Raw genomic sequence first — 22,779 nt, 5'->3', positions numbered from 1 at the left:
AGGATATAATGAAATACAATCAAGGTAGTGACTCCGTGTACTTGGCCGCCAGCTCCGCTGCAATCTCAGGAGTCTTGACTGCAAACAAGAGTGATTGCAAGCCGCCTTCCTTTGCAGGCCTGGTGGCCATGACCATCTTCTTGCTGCCACCAGTAACAGTAGCCGGCAGGGAGGGTAGAATCTGATAGTTCAGGGGTGTAGCACCGCTGGCAAGGCGTACGCGCACACAGCACTTGCCCGTCTCCTTGTCCTTGAGGATCCACATTGGTCCTTTTGCAAGGTTGGTCCAAGCGTTGTTAACCTGGTGCTTGGCTAGTGCGACCTCGGTGTGAAAGACAATGTCAAAGGCCTTGATCTCTTCTTCGGTGAGTTGCGACAAGTCGATTTGCTCTTGCTTGCCACCTTCCTCCTCATCTTCTGCTGCCGACGCTGCACTAGTTTCGCCGGCTTCAGACAAGGGCGTACCAGCGCGAGAGGAGAATACAGACGAGTTTACGGAGTTGGCACTAGAAAAGTTGAAGAGCGAAGGTGGTGCTTTGGCTGGTGTCGTTGAAAACTCAGCAGGTGACGGCGTAGAAGGTGAGAATGAGAATTGCGGCAGGCCGCCCTTCTTCTCAGTAGCAGGAGCTTGGCCGAACTTGATGGGAGTGCCAGCTTTGAACGTTTGATCCCCGACAAATGTGTCGGACTTGGGAGGGGCCGTCTTAGACGCAGCGTCGAAATTGAAGAACGTGAAGGGCTTGTTGGTAGGGGTCGTAGTTCCGTTGGTGTTTCCGAAGATAGACGTGCTACCGGTGCTACCCTTTTCGGATCCCGAGTCGTTGTCCCGAGTGATCCTTGAAAAAAGGCTTCCCTTGGGGGCTTCGTCTTGCTTGGGCTCCTGGGTGTCTTCAGATTCCGTCTCCGACTCGCCGAATTTGGCTTTCGGTGGCGTTGTCGGCTCCGCAGAACCCGCATCCTCATTGTCATCCTCATCGGACTCGTCTTGATGGTTCGATGAAGGGGCGGGAGACAAGTGTCCGAATATGTTAGGAGTCGGAGTTTGGGAGGAGCTGGGAGCCTTGAAAATTGACTGACTACCGGTCGATGGTGCAGGACTAGCAGCTTTAGGCGTCGAAAGACCTGGCGTTGAAGTGCCGCTCGTCGGTTTCAGAAGACCAGAGAATGGGTTCGCCTTTGGAGAAGTACTACCGGGTGCAGGAGCAGTTGGCTTGGCAGCACTGGGAGCAGTGGCATCCGGAACTTTAAAGGTAGGGGCGGCAGCGATCTTCTTCTTTTCCTCGGCGAGGCGCTCTGCCTCAGCCTTGTCGTATCTAGCTGACCACTCTTCCTTAGTTTCGTCGTCCGAATCATAGTCCTCATCCATGGCCTTCTTCTTGCGCTCGGCAGCAAGTTGCTCGTAGGTCTTCGCTGTCTTTTGGAATTGAGCCATGAAGCCTCCACCAGATGTTGGAGGAGCACCAAAGTTAGGCTTGAAGCCACCGCTGCCTGATGCGCTCGTAGACCCGCTACCAAAGCTTGGTTTGAAGCCAGTAGAATCTGACTTGCTTGAAGAGTCACCTCCAAAGCTTGGCTTGAAACCAGACGATGTAGCTGGGGTCTTGTCACCGTTAGTAGTCGGTGCTGAGGGTGTGAAACCAAACGCATTCCCTCCACTGGTCGCACTGGCAGGCTCGGCAGTAGGCTTGGGAGCAAACAGGCTTGTGGATGACTGTGCCGCGGGTGTAGATGGTTTATTGCCAATAGCCTTTGCAAACATATTTGCCGTGGCTGTTGCTGTAGGGTTGGACTTCTGCGGCGTCGGACTAGCAGGTGCTTCACGAGCTCGCTTGGATGGAGAGGGGTCTCGGATCTCTGGGCTCTCATCATCAACCTTACGCTTGGTGGACAGGCTGGACTCGTAGCCAGTGACACCCCTGGCCACCGCGCGTTGCTTCTTCGCGGTGTCAATCTTCTTCTTGATATCCGTAGCGTGCTGATAGTGCCAGAGTGATACACTTGACCAATCTGCTGTCGGAGGAAGGGTGATCAATTGCTGCCGGTACTTCTCGTTCAAGACCTGAAGTTGGGCAGTCAAGTCCGAAATCTGCTTGAGCAATGCATCGCTGGTCTGCACACGAACCGCGCCTGGGACAGCCCATTCCTTGGGAACATGCACCTTGGGAACTTTCGGCAATTCAGATGCCTGCGACTCCCCGTTTGACATTGCAGCATCGCCAGTGAGATTTGGCATTGCTGGCGCTGGGGAGGCTTGAGCAGGCTCCTTTGGTGTACCGAAGAGATTGGGGCGGTCCGTGGAAGGCGTTGACAAAGAGGCGAAAGGATTGGAGGAATCCTTGGACGCGGGTGTTGGTGCCGCTGCAGCCTTTGGCGCTTCTGTCGATGAAGTGTTTGTCGGTGTAAAGGATGGAAAACTTGACTGGGGCTTCTGGAACAAGTCGCTCGAGTTGTTGGTCTCCGGCTGGAATGACTGCGAGAACATGCCTGAGCTGGTCTTGGGCTGAGCAGCACTGAACATCCCACCCTGCGACTTCTCTGTCTCGGCCTTCTTTGCAGGTTGTGGTGTACTGAAGGGCTGGAAGAGGGTTGACTTTGGTGCCTCTGGAGCCTTCGCTGTTGCGGCACCTGCATCCTGCTTGTCTTGTGTTGTCCCAAAAAGACCGAAGCTCGAACTGCTGACTGCTGGTGTCGACGATGGCTGAGCAAGTCCCCCGAATGGGTTCGACTTAGGTGCCTCAGTGCTGTCAGATGCCTTGGGTGTCTTGAGACTGCCAAATAGGTTCGTTGAAGTGGCTGGTTCCTTCTCCTGTGCTTGAGGCGTGTTCGACGTCGCGCCAAATCCGCTAAAGGGTGTTGACGGGGTTGCTGGGGCCGGGAGGGACGCAAACGGATTGCTAGAGGATGGAGTTGAGATCGCATTGTCTGCCTTTGGTGTGGACGCGGTGAAGTTGAACAGGCCCGTCGCGGGTGTGCTCGTTCCATTTGGCGTGCCTTGGGCGCCTGTACCAATCTCCCCGAATAACTTGTTTTGTTTGGGAGTCTCTATGCTACTCTCGCTCTTCTGAGCGTTTGAACCAAAGCCACTAAACATGTTCTGTGGTGCAGCGGGGGCCTTGGGGGTTTCACTCTGTTGAGTACTTGCACCGAAGCCGGAAAATATGCTATTCGCTGCTGCTGGCGCTAGCGACTGTGCGGGCTTACCGAAGAAGCCACTCGTTGCTGGAGTGCTCTCGGTGTTTTGGGCAGACGTACTGACAGCCCCGAAGGTGAAGGGCGTCGTTGCTGGGGCAGGCGTGCTCGTGGCGTTGGAAGTACCACTAGTGGTACCGAACATGCTGCCTGAAGGAGCAGCGCTCGAAGCCCCAAACATGCCCCCTGAAGGTGCACCACTGGAAGCTCCGAACATTCCACCTGAAGTTGTAGCACTAGAAGTGCCGAACATGCCACCACCTGAAGGTGCTGCACTCGAAGCTCCAAACATGCTGTTACTTGAAGGCGCTGCACTTGAGGCACCAAACATTCCGCCCGGTGCTGTGCTGGAAGTACCGAACATGCCACCTGAGGACGCCGAACTTGTAGTGTTGGGCTGGCTTAGCCCGCCAAATGGATTGCTTTGCGATGGGGCGCTGTTGAATATGGAGGACCCGCCAAACGCCGGCGCTGGTGTGCTGCCATTGGTCGCGGGGGCAGAGTTTGCATTTGTGAAAGGGTTGGATATGGGGTTGGCGCCTCCCGCAGTGAAGTTGAAGCCCGAGGATGACGGCGGTTGGAAAGCCGAGCTCTCGTTACTCGCGCCGAAGGCAGGGAAGGAAGAGTTGCTAAAGGTGTTGCTTGGGGCCGCGGGTTGGGCGGGCGGGAAACTGCTGGTGGTGCTACCACCGAAAGCGCCGCCTGCTCCAAAACCGCCGAAGCTATTCGCGCCATTGCTCGCGGGGGCGGGCGCAGAGGCGCCGAAGTTGAAGTTGTTCGACGGTGCTGCGCCAAAGTTCGCGCTCTGTGCTAAGTTCTGCGCGTGCGCGTTAGCAAACGCCTGATCGCGGAGACGCATCTTGCGCCGGCCAGCAACAGTGTAGCGCTGTGGTTGCATGGCTGCACAGTGGATGCAGTTGTGATGGCGGTTGAGAGCGCTCGTGATGTGGTGGGTGAAATACTTACGGGGGAGGCGCCGGCTGGTCGTCGAGCTTTGGCGGTCTTGATTCTGGAACAAAGAGTCAGCGTGTGAAGTGAAAGGGGATGCGCGTTACGATGGCACAGACGTAACCTCGGCACCGGTGGAGGTGTAGAGTCACTTACTTGCGTGCAGCCAACTGTGCAGCCGTCGCCTTTTGAGGAACATCAGCAGGCTCGTCGCGTTCATCATACGGGCGCTCAGGCCTGCCCTGGCCGAAAATGTTGCCCCGCTTGTTAGACGACATGGTCGCGATCACTCAGGGACAAGAAGTGATGGTTGCGGCTGAAATGGGGAATGGGCTATAACTCCATGAGACACGCGTGGTTGATGGTTGTGTGCTAGGGTACGATGTTTTTGATGGTCGGGAAAGGTGCGACCCGTGCTCGACGTCACCTTAGTCATCCAATGCCTGCCTAGCAACGGATTGGACTCTTGACTTTTCACTTTTCACTTCCTGCACTTGGCAATAACTCCAAAACCGAAAACATTGTTTTGCCGAAACTTCTTGACATTGACATGTTTCATCTTGGCAACTGTCACGACACGTACGCCTTCCGGTGCAGCGACGTGTCTTTATCATGTAGTCGGCTTGTGAGTGCAATGTAATGTGTCATGGACGTGATCGGACCCGACTACTTTATAATATATTCCCATCCAAGCTTTCCCACGGTCTATGTACCCGGACGAGCGTTTCTTTTGATCATACTTGCAGCCATATATAGGTGCATTAGTGTCCCTCAACGATGTTAAGGCCCGTGTACGTTCGCGCCATATTGACATGACATATGTTTCAAACCTTATCATGATGAAGCAGTCTAGTCTACAATTCGATAGATTCTGATGCCGGGATACACGCACGTGTCATTGTGGGACTCAGAAACGGGGAATATGGATCTTGACGACCGTTGTCAGTCTTTTCACCGCCATGAAGCTAGGGTGCTAACGTGATACCCAAGCCAAAGCAATACAGTTTGTTCTTTAGAAAGTTCTTTGGACGTGGCGTATGTTCTACAGGACCGGTGAAGAGAAAAGTGGTCGTTGGCAAATAGGACCAGAAATCGTGACCAGAGTGTGCTGGGCAAAAGTTATTGCAACATGTTAATAAGGAAAACAAGTCAACAGTACCGTTGTTTGCTCTCATACCAAGCCCAGTTCCCTGTATGCGACATATCGAGTTACATGGCATGATTGAACGCGTACCACTGGTGATGTCCATGTAGAATCGAGCAATCGGGCAACCGTGCATATGTTTGTTTGATGCCGGTACTGGAAGCCGCGTCATAGACGGTGTCGATGGCGCGTTTAATGCAAGAGTCTCGACCGCGCGGGTTCAGCCTGATGGAGGCGCGTTAGCAGGGAAGTTGTTGAGTAGAGAAAGCGGAGAGACGGAGCACCACCGTCTGAGTGTGGGGTAGACATGAGCGTGTTTCACGTTTCAGGCAGATGGCAGGCACGTGAGGCGTTTTGCGCGAGTAGCCGAAAGTTGGCTCGGGACCGGTCATGGTAGTATTGTTCCTGCTCTCAGCGTTTCCCCTCTTCCATGGGATCATGCTTTTTTGCCTGGGCTGTTGAGCAGACGCCAGAGATCTGGGCCGTGGCTTGGGATCTCGGACCAACCAGCCGCAGGTGGAAGAGCGGGCTTTTGGTGGGGTAAGAGGGATATCCTGAGTAGTGGCGGCTTAGTGAGAGCATGGGTAAAGGCCGGCCGAAGAGAAGCCATGGGTTTGTCGTCAAGCTACCCACCCGTTGCTATCACTATCGCAATCGCGAAGACGTACGATATGGGGCGTCGGGGTCCGGGATGCAGGTGGGTTGGGCTGGGCTGGCTTGACCTCTCATGATGGCGCAGGGCCCAAACCTGCTGCGCGTCCTCAGTTCTGCCACCGCCGTGCCACTCGATTGCGTCGTGTGCGCGCCGAGTAGAGGCAGAACAGAGAGGGGAAGAGAGGCGAGAGGGGACGGCACGGCCGCGAAAGCAGAATGTCACAGCTGTGGCTCTGTAAGCGGTGAGGCTCTCACGTCCAGTCGTGTCGGTGTCGACAAAGGCCAGCTTATCTCGATCCAAGTAGACGGCGCCTCCGCTCCAGCCGTAGTTGTCTTGTCGCGATCCACCCAGCCATACACCGACTAACAATGGGCCGGCAGTGCAGGTGCAGGTGCAGCATATAAGCACACTCGCCTTCTCTTACCCAGCAACAGCCCCGAGTGGCCATGTTCACCCACCACAATCGCCCATCTATCGTCTAGGTACTTGCTGACTCGCAGCCGCGGCACGTCTCGAGGCCGACCAAGGCGAACCGCTAAAACCACGATCCCGTCCTCTAAAGGCGCGATCCGGCGTGCATGTGCCCAAGCCTGCAATTGCCCCGGATCAACGCCAGCCGCCCGGTTCTCAGGTGCTCAGGTTCAGCATCCAGCAAGCCTGACACAGTCGTTTCGTCACCACTGTTGCGCACTTTGCCCTGCCGCGGAACCATCGGAACAATTCAGTCTTGACGTTGGCTTGGTGATGCCACACTGACACGGTGCAACCGTCGTTTGCTGATCCCTCCTGGTCTGTTCTTAATCCTATTTACACGGACATGCTCCGATAACACGCGCCGACCGCTCCTCAATCATGTCGGCCAGGCATGCGCGTCTGCACAAACGAGGCAACTCCGCCTCTTCTACTGCGACGAGTCCCCTCAGCCCCGTCGCTGACTACGGCGCCTTTACCTTTGACCGCTCTTATACTCCAAAGGTCCTCGAGGAGTCCTGGATAGAGACACACCACCCCATGCCTCAACCACCTTCTCACCAGCTTAAGATTAAGCCCTACCTGCGCAAGCTCTCCTCCAAGGAGACTACCGGCCTTGATCTCTCGCGCCCGGCTGCCGAGAACGACTTGTCTGGGCTGGGTATTACTGAATATGGCGCCTACTCACGATCCATTTCCGATGTCACCTTCACGCCGGTCAACCCCCGTCACAGGCACAACCGCTCCACCTCCAGTACCTCGCAGTTTTCAAACTCGTCTGCGGGCCTGCAGCGTCCTACGCCTTTGCCCACCCTCCGCCAGACCCCGCAACCCTACACGCCGCCAATAGCACGGTCCTCACCGCCATCAGTACTTGGAAGTGACCATGAGGGCGATGATATCATGTCTGATGACGAGGTTCGTCTGAAACAAAACTCGTACGATCCCGCGCGCCGATCAGGTTCCATTTCCTCGGCCCAAGGTACATCCCTACGCCTCCACACCAACAACTCGTCTACTCGACTCGCGGGCAGCTACTCTCAGTCCTCTGTTTCACTCACTTCACCCCTCAACCCGCCGAGGGCGCGGGGAGACACGCTCAAATCCATTGACACGACGACTTCGCCCAGCTCGCGCACCTCGTTCGACCAGACATACCGCTTCATTCGCGGCGGTCGCGACTCACCCGTCGACCCTGCCTCACGAGCTGCATCCATCCGCGCTGCAAGACTCAAGTTCGAGGAGGAGCAGCGGGCCAAGGAGCGCAAGTATGAAAAGGTTGCACACAAGCAGCAGGAGCGCGACTACCGGAAACAGCTGAAAAAGGAAGACTTACAGCGCCGCAAATCCGAGACGATCGATCGAACTGAAATGACGCGCGCGCGCACTGTATCCGAGGACTACCAGGAGAAGGCGCCGAGACCATCCGTTGGCGGGCGTCAATACTCTGACCACCGCCAGGCTCACTCGCACTCGCTACCCAAACTTGTGACGACGGTCGACCCCGAAAAGTCGAATCCCTTTGGCGCCACACCCAAGGTCACAAAGAGCCGCGCGGCCAAGGGAAGGTGGCTGAGGTTCGTCACATGGCTGAAGACGAGGCTATTACGCATGTCAGGAAAGTAGGTGTTCATCACGAGTGTCATTTAGGTGCATACACCGCCACACACATACGTGGCAGGTAGTCTTGCTTCTCCACACACCCTTCTCCACCCCGAGCCCTACATATTCTCATCCTCTCCTACTGGGAACCGAGCAATTGGCTTTTGCATCTTATCCCTTGTTATACCCCGAGTCATCATTATCTGTTCTTTCTTGTATTTAGCACGGCGTTTGGACCACGATCACGGCCTATCATGTCAGTCGCTTCCCAATGCATATATCGAGGGCACCGTTACGGATCTGGTATTTTTCCACGGCGCTGCAAGGTTCAAGCTGGGAATTTCCTTCAACACGTCACACGTCTCTCCATCGACATGCACAGGCGTTAAGTGCTTTTTGGGACATTGTTAGCCAGCAGCGTGTGTCTGGTTGCACTGCGCGTAAGACTGGCATTGGATTTTGGTTAGTTTGAACTTGATACATTGCTCTGGCTTCGGCCATTGAGCCCAGCAATTGCATATTCCATTTATATCCATCTCATCTTGAAATGCTACAGTGCAAACGATTGGTGCGTGATGGCGTGCATAGGCTGTGACGTTATAACCTGTCGTTTGGTCATCTTTACTTTTTCCAAACAAACCATGCATGAACTCCTCTCCACACGGCATGGATGACTTGTGAAGCTAATGGGCGCATGCGCTACACAAACTTCGGTCCACAGCATCGGGTCGGACTTAAGCTGCCGCCAAGACATGCGCATCATGCAGTACCAGCATCACCTCATCCGCGGAACTCTCCCCGCACATATCGCCAGGACAAGCACGACATGAATATTGTTCTCGTATAGTCGCAATGCCTCTACGAAACCTACCCCGGGGCGCAATTGCGCCAAGGATCGTTGGAGGAGGGGCGTTCTCGCGACAATGCGGACCTGGTGCGGGAGTGGGAAGAATAATGCAGAGACGCTGGGCAAGCAATGATAAGAAGATGGGCAAGGACGAAGAGAAGCCTTTTTACCTGCAGTTGAACGAGAGTATCTACGAGCGTGTGCAGAAAGAGAAGGCCGAGCAGATCCAAATTCAGTCTATGCAGCAGAGAACAGCCAGAGGGCAATTCTTTGCGACAGTCGTCGGTATCGACCCACAACACCTATTTACGACGACGCGTACTCATAAGTGACCAGCATGTCTTCTCACCGCCGGCATAGGCTACTACTATGGCCAAATGATACCACCCAAAGCAGACAACAGCTCGACCGCGCCGCTCGAAACTTTCAACCCTCCCAAACACAACATCTCCGAAGCGAACATGGAAGCAGCATGGGTAGACTTCCGCGACATTGTTGGTGAGGAGAACATTACAATAGACAAGAACGACCTGGAATCGCACAGTGGATCTTCGTGGTCGTCGCATCCAGCTGAACCAGGCGATGTACCGTTTTGCGTTGTCAAGCCGGGTAGCACTTTGGAGGTCAGCGCGATTATGAAGATCTGCCACGAGCGCAAGATTCCCGTTACACCATACAGTGGAGGCACAAGTCTGGAGGGACATTTTGCGGCGACAAGAGGTGGCATTTGTATCGACTTCAGTCGCATGGACAAGATTTTGAAGCTACACAAGGAGGACATGGACGTTGTTGTGCAGCCGGCAGTGGGGTGGGAACTGCTCAACGAGGAACTTTCCAAGGACGGCCTTTTCTTTCCCCCTGACCCAGGTCCAGGCGCAATGATCGGTGGCATGGTTGGGACAGGATGCTCAGGCACGAATGCGTATCGGTACGGCACAATGAAGGACTGGGTCATCTCGCTCACGGTAGTGCTAGCAGACGGAACTGTTATTAAGACACGAAAAAGACCACGAAAGTCATCGGCTGGATACGACCTTACGCGAATGTTCATCGGTAGCGAGGGTACATTAGGTCTCGTCACAGAAGCGACGCTCAAAGTTACTGTCAAGCCACAACACACTAGCGTAGCCGTATGCGCCTTCCCATCCGTTCGTGCAGCAGCAGATTGCGTGTTCAAAGTCGTTGGCGCCGGCGTACCTATCGCAGCCATTGAGATTCTAGATGATGTTCAAATGCAATGCATCAACGACGCCGGTCAAACCTCCAAAACATGGAAAAACGCACCGACTCTCTTTTTCAAGTTCGCCGGTACCCAAAGCTCCGTCAAGGAGCAAATCAGTCAAGTCCAGGGTCTAGCTAAGAAGTCTGGGTCTGTGAGCTTTGAATTCGCAAAATCAGAACAAGAAAAAGAAGACCTCTGGCAGGCCAGGAAAGAAGCCCTATGGAGTGTCATGGCGAAGGCTGGGGGTGATCCAGACATGGGAGTCTGGACTACCGATGTCGCCGTCCCCATATCAAAGTTACCCCAAATTATTGAAGAAACAAAAGAGAAGATCAAGCAAAGCGGGCTCTTGGCCAGCATCGTCGGCCACGTTGGTGACGGAAACTTTCACTGTAAGCCCCTCGATTCCCTTTTAGCGTATATGCATCAAGCTCACCACCTATAGCAATCATCCTTTACAATCGCAACCGCGACCATGCAAAGGCATCACACCTTGTCCACGAAATGGTCAAACGCGCCATCGAACTAGAAGGCACTGCTACGGGCGAACACGGTGTTGGCCTCGTCAAGAGAGATTATTTACCCCATGAAGTTGGGCAAACGACCGTCGATGCCATGAGGCAGCTCAAGAAGGCGTTTGACCCGCTTTGCTTGCTGAACTGCGATAAAGTTGTTCGAGCGACGCTGCCGAAGAAAGGCGAGGTAGCCGAATGGTGAGTGATGGGGGGTAGGATGTGGGTATGTGATTACATTGTAGGTTACATACAGAGGCTCAACAGGTTTCAATCAAGTACATTCGCTCTCTCCCACATCCGACGCTAAATCAGATATATCACTGGCACTACAGTGTGTACACCCATCATCCCTTTGTCCATCCCACACCAACTCACTCCATTGTACCCCTCCTCCAACAACAACCCACACATATACAATGTCTCTCTCCTCTCTCTTTTCAACACTCATCACCCAAACAAAGGCCATCCCCACCAAACCACCCACACAACGCCCCCATTCATCCCACACAATGTCCACCTCCCAAACTTGGTATAAGAAACCATTCCTACCCCACCACCATTCCCTTCTCTTCTTCATCTCACTCACGACTATACTCCCGGAGATTATAAAGTGAGGTCCGGGTAACATTTCTCGTCTTTTGTTTTTCTCTGCATCAGCATTAGCATCGCATCAGCATTTTTTCAGCATCTCTTCTCGAGTCGCATATTTTTAGATCGTGATCCTGGTGATCAATCCCCCTATCTATCCATCTCAACACACAAGCTGAGCTACGCTGCGCCGTTACCCGTTACCGATTACCAATCATGCCATCTTTCCCCTACTTCACCACAATGTTCTCCAGCACCACCCCCGCGTCAACCCGCCAACTCACACCCCCCACCATTTGCTCTCTCACCCTGCCTTCCACGTTTCCCGCTCTACAGCCCGTGTGGTGCTCAGCTCACACATACCGCATCTGCACCGACGAGTCCGCGTATGCGGATATGTTGACGGGTATGGAAGATGAGGATGAGGTTGCAGCCGAGGAGATGGATATGGCGGAAGTGGAGGAGCGGTGGAGTTGTTTGTACCCACTGGCTGGCGTCTTCGAGGACGCGGAGGTGAATGTGGAGGAGCAGCAGGTCTGCGCCCCTCTCCCTGTTCCTCGCTCGTCTTTTTTCGGCGGCGAGGTTTCAGTCGAGTGTCTCTTCGATGCCGAAACACCTTTCGCAAGCGATGAGGAACTTTGGCTTCGCAGCGTGTTTGACCCTGTTGCTGCGCCGTGCGCTGTGCTGGATCCGCTGCTAGAGGAGGAGGAGATAGAGGAGGTGACGTTGGTGGATACGAGCGAGTTGAAGCTTTTGCCTTCGGTTGCTGTGCGGGATTTTCGTGATCCGGTTGCTGCGTGGGCAGAGGCTGAGGCTTTGCCTGTTGAGGAGTGGTGGGTTGGTGGTGAGGAGGAGGTTGTAGTGAAGCGGGAGGGTCGGTCGTTGATTTCTAAGGTGACTGTTTCTGTACCTGAGGCTGTGCTTGACACAGAGGTGCAGGAGACAAACTCTACATGGACACTGGAAGACGACCCTGTCCTCCGCTACGTCACCTCCCAAACCTTCCTCCCTGGCCTGGACAACTTTTCGGATATTTCTATTCATTCAGCGTTCCCCCAGTACGACAACGCCGACATCGACGCCTTGTACCAAGCCACCACATCTTTCGTCAAGGACCGTTACGACGGTGAGTGCACATGCTTGGATGGCAAACCCGCTGCTCCCCACTCACCGGGCGAGAACTACCTCCTTGTTAATAACGAGGATGTGTTTGGGTTTTCTGCTGCGCGGCCTCAGGCGGAGGATATCTTTGAGCTGTTGGATGCGACTGTTGATGCGGATATGGAGGATTTTGTTGATGCAGACGATGAGTTCGACGACGACGACGACGACTTACCTCGTGCAGGCGTGTTCTACGATGCTGCGACTAGTGGCATGGTATCTTATTTCGCTTTGGACCAGCTGTTATACCCGACTACTTCTATCGCTGAGTATCCCCCGTTCATTGCATCTACTGACTCACAGACTCCAGGCTACGAGCTCACTGAGGACGAAGACCATGTCTCAGACATGTCGGACTCAGATGCAGATGATGTTTCCATGGTTCAGTCTTCCGAGTGGTCTTATTTCGATACTGACACCCAGCAGTACATCGGCTACACGGCTCTCGAGCATCTTTTGCAGACCAACCAGCCGTCTGAGTTGCCCTACTTTGATGCTGACAGCCAACAGGACGCCGGATGCACTGCTTTCGACCAAATCTTGCCGATTGACGCTGATCAGATGCCACCGCTTGTTCACCGGGATTTTGATGAGTTGTTTGACAAGCTTGTTGAGGAAGTCACTGCGCTTCTACAGGATGAGTTAGATAAGCTGGATGATATTGACCCCCCACCGCCGCAGGTGGAGACTCTAACTCAACCTCCGCGCAAAGCCCCTGTACAGGAGCGGAGGCTGCGAGGTTTCCGTCAAGTTGGGCCGTATATGATGTATTCTAGTCATCAGCGGTCTACGATGCGATCACGTCGCAATGTTCAGCTGGTACTCCAGCCTCAGCAACTGTACAATATCGAGGAGGACAAAGAGGAAGAGGACTGTCTCAGCCCCGTCTCCTCAGCCGAATCACTGGATTTCACCACTCACTTTACCGTTGTCAAGACACTAGCCACACGCCGAGCCAACTTTCTAGACGACGATGAACCAGAGTCGTCTATGCCGTCACCTGCGTCTCAGGCCACTGAGCCACCACTCACTGACAGCCAATACGAGGACATGTTTGCTGATGCCATCTGGACCATGTCACCAGATTTAGCACTCACTAACCCCAGCCACACATCATCATCATCAATAGTCCCAGTCACGTCATGGTCACAGCACGATTTTCCCCCACTCCCTGTTCTCGAAGCCTTCGCAACCGAGATCCACAACCATCTTGCCTTGATTTTCGATTGTCTGAACACTAGGCGCTCGCATGAGCTACCCGGGCTCAGCAACGACCTCACCTGGGCGCTCAACGCACTCGCATCCGAGTACCCATCTATGACGCTATTGGGCTCTTTGGGACTTGCAGTCGAGATTCTTGTTGAGCGCATGGTGGCTTCTTCCGTCGCTTCTTAGCCAGCCCACACACATATATAGCCTTTCGTATTTATGAATTTTTAGTAAACATTGGTGGCGTGGCGGATAGGCGGCGTTTCAGCTGGTTTGGATCAAGTGTTTCTCCCTTCAGCAGGTGTTTTTGGGAGAATGGAGGATGACTAAAAGTATCTAGCTCATATTTTTGTAGGAGAATGGAAATGTTGCAAGACCAAGAATTGTGGTAGCATGGTGAAAGTGATGATGATGACGTGATTAGGAAACAGGTACCAATGCCGTTATGATCGAAAAAAGGTCCCACTCGACCTTCTGGAACGACCAGCGGAGATTGCAACCTCGGACGGGGAAATGCCAATTTGGAGTCGGTCATCCTGGGCAAAGCTTTGCTCAGACCAAGGATCTGTGCGCCTGGCAACGGGTAGACACGAGATCGGACCGCTGCATCTGGACAGGGAACCCTGACAGAACAGGCCGGGTATTTTTAGTCGCGCATTGCTGTTCTTTGCTTTTTCCTAGTAGCCGGACGGGAGAAACTTTTAGCGTCCGAGAAATAAGAGATTTGGAGACGTCGTCCGGACGTTGTGGAGGTTGAGGTGTTTTCCAAAGTACGTAGGGAGGTCGGTCACGTGTGATAAGGTTTTACGCAAACATGGGTCGTGGGCCGAGACCCTTCTGATGCTAGCGTCAGCGCGACTGGCTGACTGACTGGCTGGCTGGTCGGTTGTGACAATGCGCTTATGTAGACGATGAGGGTCCTAGGTACATGTGCACAGTCAGAATAAGCCTCATTATCAGCGCTTACACATTATGTATTTCCACTTTCACGGGTTCGTTGGGCCATCTTACTGTCGATACAAGCTCGCCCAGATAACGCCAGCTGACTGGTGGAAAATCTTATCCAAGCCCCGTGTGAAAGATTCAATGATTGCGACTTTGTTTGGGAAACGAAAATGTCTTATAGGATCGTGTGTTAGCCTCTCTAAGTTGTTCGATTGTGCATGTTTTCACAATGTTTGTTGTGGATAGACTTGTCCCTAGAATGTCCCTAGAATGTCACCGGAATGTCACCAGAAGGATCTGCCCAATGGTATGATTGGAGCGCCCATATTATATTCTCTCTTATCCTTGGAAAAGGCAAACCCACAAGACTAGCCAATGGTGTAAAGAGTCCTTGGATCATGGTCGACGGCCCATAGCTTTAGGTTTATGTGAACAAACCGGTATTGTTCTGCAAGGCGAGAGACACATCTGAAGTCCGTCCTAAGAGCGCTATCATCAAATCAGCCTATATGCGTCCCATGAGATATCTTCTGATGATCTGTAGGAAAGCAACTTCTGGCAACAGAACATTCATACATATTAGCCATATTACGGCCGAGATAGGCAGTAAGAAGCTTAATAACAGAAAATTCATCTATTCAGGCTGGAAAAAAACCTTCTCTCGGCCACTTTGTACTTTGCCTGTCTGTCCATTGCCAACGCCACGTTGCCCATGCTCATAAGCGTAGAGAAGCTCTTCTACAAATACATGCGACGGTCCCTCTCACGTACAGACTATCTCAAACACTCTATCTACTTAACAAGATGCTTTTATCTGCTCTAACCGCGATTTTCCTCGCTTTCTTAAGCCAATTATGCTATGCTCAAGTTTGGATTAAAGAGGAGTCTTGGCGCTGCGTTAATAGCGATCAAGACACTATAAAGGCCTGCGAGGACGTAGTTGGCGAAGGATACATAGGCCTTGGACTTGATACTGATGGTTCTGACAACATGAAGGTAAGGAGTCTCTCATCCAAAATATGCAATATACAACTGACTAAGACGCGTAGGTATTCTGTTGTTTACCTGACAATGTGAAGGATCCTCTTAAATTCTGGGACAGGTGCCACCATTATTATCATCCTGGAGGGAAAACTGAGACAGTCAGGTCAGGACCAAACATGTGTCGAGGGCGCACGGTCGGGGGCGAGAAGTAATAGGGCTATAGTGAGGGTGGACACGAAATACGCACAAACACAAAGCTCACCCTGCCTCACCAAATAAACCCACCACAACAATGAGGCATCGTAGTGGAATCTGCTTGTTTTTACGCCAGGCAGTGATCGCGGAATAGATAAGATGGTTAATCTAGAGGTTTTTATATACGCTAAATTGCTGTTGACTTATACTGAACAGTACGGTTCAACTCTACATTAGTACCGCGGCTACTTAATAACTCCCAAAGTCTTGTTGTTACAGCAGCACCGAATACCCCTTTTAATACAAGTTCTTTCCTTGTTCGTTTACACATTTTTGAAATACGTTGGGCTAGTGTCAGAACGTAGGTCTACGCCCACTACGCTATGCAACCAAAAAGGTACGTATGATCAGTGAACTCCTGATCATCGTGGTAGAATAGTATATATTGTACACCTCGCATTGTGTAGGCCTGACAGCTAGCGGGAACTTATATTTTGTCGACTTTATAAATACAAAGTAAGTGATAAATTATTAATACTTAGTAGTAAACTTTTATAACATGGTGTTTATAATGGCATTTTGCCAGCTTTATATTTTAAAGTATAGGTAGCTTCTTCCAAGAATCTTAAAATTATGCAATATCTTTCATCACTATTGTAGTTCACTAGTTTTTTAGTAGACCTGATAGGAACCTTAGGCTGTTCTTCTTGCCTTTCTATGAATTTTGGATATAGTGCTAACCGAAACTAGTTTCTAGCTCGCGCACATTGTTTGTTCTCAGCGCATGGCTACACTTCAAGACACTCACTAGAAATATCATACCGCTACGCAAGGGCTTTGCTGTGTTTGATCATCTTAGTTAGTAAATAGATCCGGTTTATTATGCTAGTGCTAGAGATAGCCAATTGCAAAGCAGCCCCGAGGGTTGGTCGTCGAAATCTATGGCCAGGATTTTATGATCGCAGAACACCTGCACTGCGCTGTCAGCCCTGTAGTACCGTCTAGAATACAGGCAAGGCAGGTACGAAGTGGCCGAGGCGATAGACTAGTAGAGGTTAGTGCAGCGAGAGAAGGTGATTGTGGCCGGATACGGGAAATGTGGACCCGTCAATGCAAACAACTCCCTGTATCGGCCGACGGTCTACTGGCCATAGAAAATCTTGACTCTGATGTTCGCGGCACGTAATGTGCCTCTGCAGGACTGTTACGCGAAGAAGGGCTGGCATCAGATATGACTTTGTTGACTATTGCATCCAGACGCACCACTAACAGCGGTGTGATGCTCGTACTAGGTGATTTTTCCGCTGTAATGGAACAGCAGCGAAGCTTGTTTACCGCGTGGGATCCCCAAAGAAGACAAGGAGAGGATCTCATAACTGCAGGTCAGCATATGTGGCGTCGCTCGTTGTGGAGCGGAAAAACATTGACTTTGGGATTAGGATGGAGCGCGGGACATAGCTCACCGAGGTTGATTTCTATCAAAAGCCAGATAGAGCCTAGTCTTCGAGTTTAGAATAGCGCACCAGATCTGGAAAATCGACGCTCGGACGGCCGGCAGTGTGGGCTAGTACTTGGGATCTCCAGGAACCTGGCTAATATCATGCGTGGAAACAGGGATGAAAAGAGAAATTGCTTAGCAGATTCGGAGCTGTCTCCGACTAAGCGAGCGTCTGCTGTCTGTCAAAAAGATGGCGGGTGACGAGGGAGGTTGGGATCCGAAGGGACCGGCACATATCGAAGAGTCCGTGCTCGAAGCTAAGCCTAAAACAGGCAAAGCTCTCGACAAATTTAGAAGTCTCAACGGCAACGCCAGTAGCGCTGTCACGGTGTTGTGGTAGGGCTGTGCCGTTACTTGCATGTCCCGGGCTGTATCCTTGCTGCTGATGAATCTACCTAGGTAGTCTGGCATGTTCTCTCTCGTATCCAACTTCAATCGCTCGTACGTGTAGTGGGGCTTTGCAGATGGTGAGAGACTACGACGTGTTGAGCGGCTGATACTACATCGATTTCAGCCGTCCTCGATGTGTGGCCGCTTAGGGTGAGTGTAGTATATAAGTTTGCTCTCATCTCGTCCTTGATACCCATCATCATCCGCAAACACACTTTCCTACCTATCCACCTTCGCTTTCCTCAGGCCGACACTCGCTATAGTGCCATCTTCAGACAATCTATAATACTTAATCTCAACCCAACCCAACTTCTACATAATATAATCAAAGAACCGACAAAGCGAAACTGACAAGATGCGTTATTCTTTCATCGCCGGTGCCATCATCGGGTCGACCTTTGCCAGTCCCGTCGCTCAATATGGCTATTACCCTGCAGTCACGCCTTCCGGCTACTCTGCATCATCGACTCCCGTAGTCAGCCCACCTTACCCGACCAGCACGCAGACACCAAGCTCTTACGCGGCGTCAACTCCAGCGTCAAGCTCAGCACCAGTTAGCTCTTCAGCCTACAATGCTTCACCTCCAAGCTCAAGCGTTGTGGTTCTCTCCTCATCCAGCACACCATGCAGCAGCTCGACAGAGTACTCCCACGGACCCTCCTCTTCCGTGCCTCACCCGATGGCGTCCTCTTCCGTACCTTACCCAGTGGCGTCCTCTTCAGTGCCTTACCCAGTAGCATCCTCTTCCGTACCTAACCCGGTGGCATCTTCTTCGATGCCCCAGGGTACTGGATACCTTCCAGTGAAGCCTTCCTCCACCCTGCCCCACGGCTACCTTCCAGTACAGCCTTCCTCCACGATGCCCTACGGCACTGGCTATATTCCAGTCAAGCCTACATCTACGACGCCCGCGGCGCCTGGAACTACTGAGTACCCTCACTCTGATGTTACTACTACCTACGTAACCACCGTGACAGGTTTCGTTCCTTGCAGCACTTCTGTTGGACAGAACGAGCATTCGGTCCCGGTTTACTCAACCTACTTGACGGCAAGCTACACAACCGTAACTCTTACATCGACCATCCATGGATGCGGAGACAAGTGTCCCACGCCTACTCCCCAGGTACCAAAGCCAACCACCGTTGTGCCTGTCCATACCGATGTGACTCCTGCCCCTGGCCACCCTTACCCAGCTGAGACCAAGTCGGTCTACCCAGACAATGTGCCCCACCCCGCTGAGTCCTCCAAGCCCCAGCCTTCCGCTGTTTCTGGGTGCCCGGCTCCTCAAACCGTCACCAAGACTGAGGTTTACACCGTAACCGTCGGCAATGGCTACACTCCTGTTCCCACAGGCCCGGTCACCACCATCGTCGTCACTGAGGCTGGACATCCCCAGACATACACGGTCACTCTCCCAGGGCCCAAGCCCACCACCACCGCTGAGGGACCCAAGCCCTCCGCTTCTTCCACCAAGACTAATTCCCACGGAGCGCAACCGCCATACCCTACCTCCAAGCCTCACCAGTCCGCTACCCCATCTGCCGGTACTTCCATGAGCTACGAGACCTCATCTGCTCCCTACCCTACTGTCAAGCCTTCATCTGGAACCTCGATGAGCTATGCGACCTCGTCCGCCCCGTACCCAGTCCACACCCCTAGCTCCTCGTCAACCCCTATCCCATCATCTACCAGTGTGAAGCCCACTTACGTCAAGCCCACGGAAACCAAGTCATACCCTGCGAGCACTCCTTCATCTTCCGCTTCGCCGACTCCCCAGCCCAGCGGTTACGGAGCCGCTTACCCAGGCGGCTACGGCGGATACGGAAACTACTAAATGTAGTCGATGATCAAGTCGAGACGATTTCCTTCATTTCCGAGCAACGATTTTAGGGTGCACAGGTGTTTGTTACAGTAACTGCGGTAGCTGTAGCCCCTCTTTTAGCAGGGAATTCACTCCTTCACCTAGATAGCCACGGCGTTTTTGTGATTCACGGTCATGTCTGACAAGCCCTCTAATGCTTAGATGTTTATATTCGGTTCATAGCATATAGATCTTACGATGGACATTTGAATTTAACTGGAAAACTATAAAATATCTAACTTTCGTCCCTCCTTCAATTTCTCTTCATCAACTATCCTCCATGCCAACCGTGACGTACTTCATCTGTCGTAGGAAAATATTCGCGGACCCCGCCACACAAACACGACATCGCGCAACCACCAGAAAGTCTCACGCAAAACTGTCCGCCAGCTCTTGCTGTGCAGGCCTGGACCCACCTCGCGCGTATGCAATGCCAGAATCAATACACCCTTCTGGGCCCCGTATTCGTATCAGGCTCAACAACCGCTTTGGGAAGTTCTCCCGCACAATCAATAGTCTCGCTCGTATCAGCACTGAAGTTTCCAGCTCACAACAGTGCAACCTTGCCAACGAGGAATCTGTGCAGAAGGGTTTCCCGCTGACTCCCACGATAAGGCGTGCAGCACTCACTTTATTGATTTTGAATGCTGACGGGAACTGATAGGAACGCGCATCGTGACCCTGGTCAGTCTGCTGCCGTAGAACTTTCGAAGCGTTCGTATTGACAGGGGTGCTAGGCCGTTGGCGTATTCAAAGCTGCGCGTCTCGGTATATAATCTGCGCATCTTGTTTCCAGCCACCTCATCATGGCGGCTGGGGTGGAATGATGCTACTGTAGTACCGCTAGAGTGTGCGCTTCAAACAACAACGCCACAAAATATCGACTAACGCCGGTAATCTATTCGCATTATTGATATCTACTTTTTCAACTCCAATGATCGCCATACGGGAGAAATTACCGCAAGCGAGCGTTTTTTCAATCTAGCGGGTGGGTGCAAGATAGGCCACTTCACTGTTACCTAGGTACTTCATGATTATTTTCGTTTCTGAGCATGTCAGGGGATACAGGTGAGCGAATAGACGCGTAACACGATACAGACTAGAACCCCCAATTGCTGGGGTGCAAATGACCAGTATACCGACAGTTCGCCCACTCCGCCGAAGCCTTGCGCTGTTCCTCCCTGACTTGCGCCTGCGTCTGGATCCGCCGTGCCACAAACGTGATCTCATCGTAGCCTTGAAACCGCGAGCTGGGCAAGTCCTTGCTCCGGAAGGTAATTTTAAAAACGTCGGGCCCCAGAAACATGACATTGATGTTCACAGACTTCTCGTCCATATTGTGAGCAGATCCCAGCTCGATAAGACAACCTATCTTCATGGGCCTTGTGGACGCCCACTTGGGTGCTTTGAAGTCGAACTCAACCCGCTCTGAGACGAAGAAAGTAAAGTCCGACTCTCCGGAGAGGTCTGCACCCACCATAGTACTATATGAATCGTCTGATCTGCTCATGCGGAGTGGTCCAATGTCGAAGTCTTCGAGCTTTCTTGGACCCCATTTCGGGATTTTTCTTTTCATGCAGTCGAGGTACGCACTCGAATACAGGGTCCACTTTCCCTTAAGACTGACCAACGGTACTTTCTTCCACGGTTTTCTATCGAGGTAGTCTTCGATCCGGTCCGCATTTGCTTCCTGTCTGACGTAGTGTTTCCTTGCTTTAGTGAAGAGCTTCTCAAAGAGTTTTTCGTCGTCTTCTTCGTCCGTCTCACTAGAATCATCTGTCGAATCTTCCTCTTCCACCTCCGTCATCTCTTCATCATCCGTTGCATCTCACACCTCCGTCATCTCCTCATCGTCAGTTGCATCTTCCTCTTCTGTCATGGCTTCTTCTTCTGATTCATCATCCTCATCCGTCTCATCCTCCCCTTCTGTTATGGGTTCCAACTCAGACTCAGACTCATTCGTCAGATCCGTCATCTCCTCGTCCGTGTCCGCAAGCTTCTCATTAACCATCCTCTTAGCAGGCCTCGCGCGCGCAGCGGTATGTACCATGGTGTATCAACTTCTCCAGATTGTCGAATGATAGATACGTCGTATGTTCTGACGACAACTAGAATAACATACGTAGAATCTTCTAGAACTGTGTCATCTCCAAGGGTCATATCAGGTGGGGCACCTCCGCTCTAACCATATCTGTCTACCTGGTTCGGAGCCGTGCACACGTTACGGGTGGATAGGTACCTATCCTGGAGCTTGGAGATGAATTTGGTTCTTCTTCCAAATATCGGAAGTGGTTTTATGGATTGCCTACAGGTTGCAGTACATAATATCTTGGACGTCAGAAGACATTCATCTGGTGTGTGCTCCGGTCTGACGGCCTCACTGCGGGTCAGCTGTCCACACGAGAAAGCTTCAAACAGAAGGAACAACATGTCTGTTGGAGGCGTTCAATTTTGAATTAGGGATGAGTTGTAGTTGTAATCGCTTTGTTTTCGTTTAAAAACGGAAATTTTGCGTCGCTTGTGAATGAGTGTCATGGTACTCGAGGGCATGAAAGGAACAGCACGGAAGAATGTATATTGGCTTTTCTGAAATATGGGAAAGGTTGAAGTTCATTCTCATTTCTTGTCCCCGCATGCTGGCAACCCGTCAGTACCAGAGTCATCGTCATTAAGCCCACTGTCAGTGCCGGGCCTCTGTGGCTACTTTTGTAACCCGTACTATTCCATGAAATTCTTCGGTTCCCTGTTATTTTCTGGGTGCAAGCCACCAGTATAGCGACAGTTCCTCCATTCTTCATCCATCTTCTCCGCCTCGCACTTTACTGCTTTCATATCTTGGTCGTGTATGCCGACGAAGTAGACACCGTTGATCGCATCTGTCTGTTTGAAATAACCAACTCCAACAGACCATTCCTAAGGAAGGTGAGCTTCGTGGTAAACTTCTCTGCCTCTCCGTCGTCGTAGAAGGATACCTTAACAGCATCAAGAGACGCGTACTTTGGTCTTTTCATATTGATAGCAGTGGCTTCTTCGGGCCCGCCGAAGATGTCGAGTACTGCTCCCATCATTCCTTTGCCTATGCCGAAGTTGTATTGTGGGAGACGCTTGCCGAGCCGGAGGGTTCCCACTCCGTCATCCCATTCGGTATCGTCGAGGTCTTGGTCCGGTTGTGACGTGTATATATCGATGTATTCTGAGGAGTAGAGGTTCTATTTCCCACAAATATCGTCCAATCGAACTTTCCCATCGTTCTCCAGCTCCACCTCAAGTTTTTCTCTAGCTTCTTTCGCTTGCTCTTCCTGCTCAGCTTGCCTGACCTTTTCTCGCTCAACGAATCCCTTCATTTCGATCTCTT

The 22,779-nt window shown here is 52.1% G+C and overlaps 8 protein-coding genes across 8 annotated transcripts; 5 read left to right on the top strand and 3 right to left on the bottom strand.

Annotated features, from left to right (window-relative positions):
* Positions 1 to 19: 19 nt before the first annotated feature.
* Positions 20 to 4,415, bottom strand: PtrM4_114870 (RNA-binding protein Puf family, translational repressor; the record flags this gene model as incomplete). The annotated part of the gene is made up of 3 exons (XM_001934869.2): positions 20 to 4,006; positions 4,156 to 4,198; positions 4,294 to 4,415. 3 exons carry the CDS (start codon positions 4,413 to 4,415, stop codon positions 20 to 22), a joined length of 4,152 nt encoding a protein of 1,383 aa, XP_001934904.2.
* Positions 4,416 to 6,788: 2,373 nt separating this feature from the next.
* PtrM4_114860 (Tymo-45kd-70kd domain containing protein) lies at positions 6,789 to 8,033 on the top strand (the record flags this gene model as incomplete). The annotated part of the gene is made up of 1 exon (XM_001934868.1): positions 6,789 to 8,033. One exon carries the CDS (start codon positions 6,789 to 6,791, stop codon positions 8,031 to 8,033), a length of 1,245 nt encoding a protein of 414 aa, XP_001934903.1.
* Positions 8,034 to 8,963: 930 nt separating this feature from the next.
* On the top strand, positions 8,964 to 10,795 carry PtrM4_114850 (GlcD, FAD-FMN-containing dehydrogenase; the record flags this gene model as incomplete). Its single annotated transcript, XM_001934867.2, has 3 exons — positions 8,964 to 9,141; positions 9,193 to 10,470; positions 10,524 to 10,795. 3 exons carry the CDS (start codon positions 8,964 to 8,966, stop codon positions 10,793 to 10,795), a joined length of 1,728 nt encoding a protein of 575 aa, XP_001934902.2.
* A 602-nt stretch (positions 10,796 to 11,397) lies between these two features.
* On the top strand, positions 11,398 to 13,737 carry PtrM4_114840 (DUF1421 multi-domain protein; the record flags this gene model as incomplete). The annotated part of the gene is made up of 2 exons (XM_066108146.1): positions 11,398 to 12,474; positions 12,646 to 13,737. The coding sequence occupies 2 exons, from the start codon at positions 11,398 to 11,400 to the stop codon at positions 13,735 to 13,737; spliced, it is 2,169 nt and encodes a 722-aa protein (XP_065961331.1).
* A 1,563-nt stretch (positions 13,738 to 15,300) lies between these two features.
* Positions 15,301 to 15,692, top strand: PtrM4_114830 (uncharacterized protein; the record flags this gene model as incomplete). The annotated part of the gene is made up of 2 exons (XM_001934865.2): positions 15,301 to 15,492; positions 15,546 to 15,692. 2 exons carry the CDS (start codon positions 15,301 to 15,303, stop codon positions 15,690 to 15,692), a joined length of 339 nt encoding a protein of 112 aa, XP_001934900.1.
* Positions 15,693 to 17,918: 2,226 nt separating this feature from the next.
* PtrM4_114820 (RNA-binding protein Puf family, translational repressor) lies at positions 17,919 to 19,397 on the top strand (the record flags this gene model as incomplete). Its single annotated transcript, XM_001934863.2, has 1 exon — positions 17,919 to 19,397. The coding sequence occupies one exon, from the start codon at positions 17,919 to 17,921 to the stop codon at positions 19,395 to 19,397; it is 1,479 nt and encodes a 492-aa protein (XP_001934898.1).
* Positions 19,398 to 20,523: 1,126 nt separating this feature from the next.
* On the bottom strand, positions 20,524 to 21,474 carry PtrM4_114810 (uncharacterized protein; the record flags this gene model as incomplete). Its single annotated transcript, XM_001934862.1, has 2 exons — positions 20,524 to 21,190; positions 21,257 to 21,474. 2 exons carry the CDS (start codon positions 21,472 to 21,474, stop codon positions 20,524 to 20,526), a joined length of 885 nt encoding a protein of 294 aa, XP_001934897.1.
* A 778-nt stretch (positions 21,475 to 22,252) lies between these two features.
* On the bottom strand, positions 22,253 to 22,435 carry PtrM4_114800 (uncharacterized protein; the record flags this gene model as incomplete). The annotated part of the gene is made up of 1 exon (XM_001934861.2): positions 22,253 to 22,435. The coding sequence occupies one exon, from the start codon at positions 22,433 to 22,435 to the stop codon at positions 22,253 to 22,255; it is 183 nt and encodes a 60-aa protein (XP_001934896.2).
* Between the last annotated feature and the right edge of the window lie 344 nt (positions 22,436 to 22,779).

The sequence above is a fragment of the Pyrenophora tritici-repentis genome, chromosome 6, assembly GCF_003171515.1.
Source record: "Pyrenophora tritici-repentis strain M4 chromosome 6, whole genome shotgun sequence".
NCBI lineage: Eukaryota > Fungi > Ascomycota > Dothideomycetes > Pleosporales > Pleosporaceae > Pyrenophora > Pyrenophora tritici-repentis.
The sequence above is the reverse complement of the archived record's forward strand: the minus strand, read 5'-3'. Positions and strand labels throughout refer to the sequence as shown.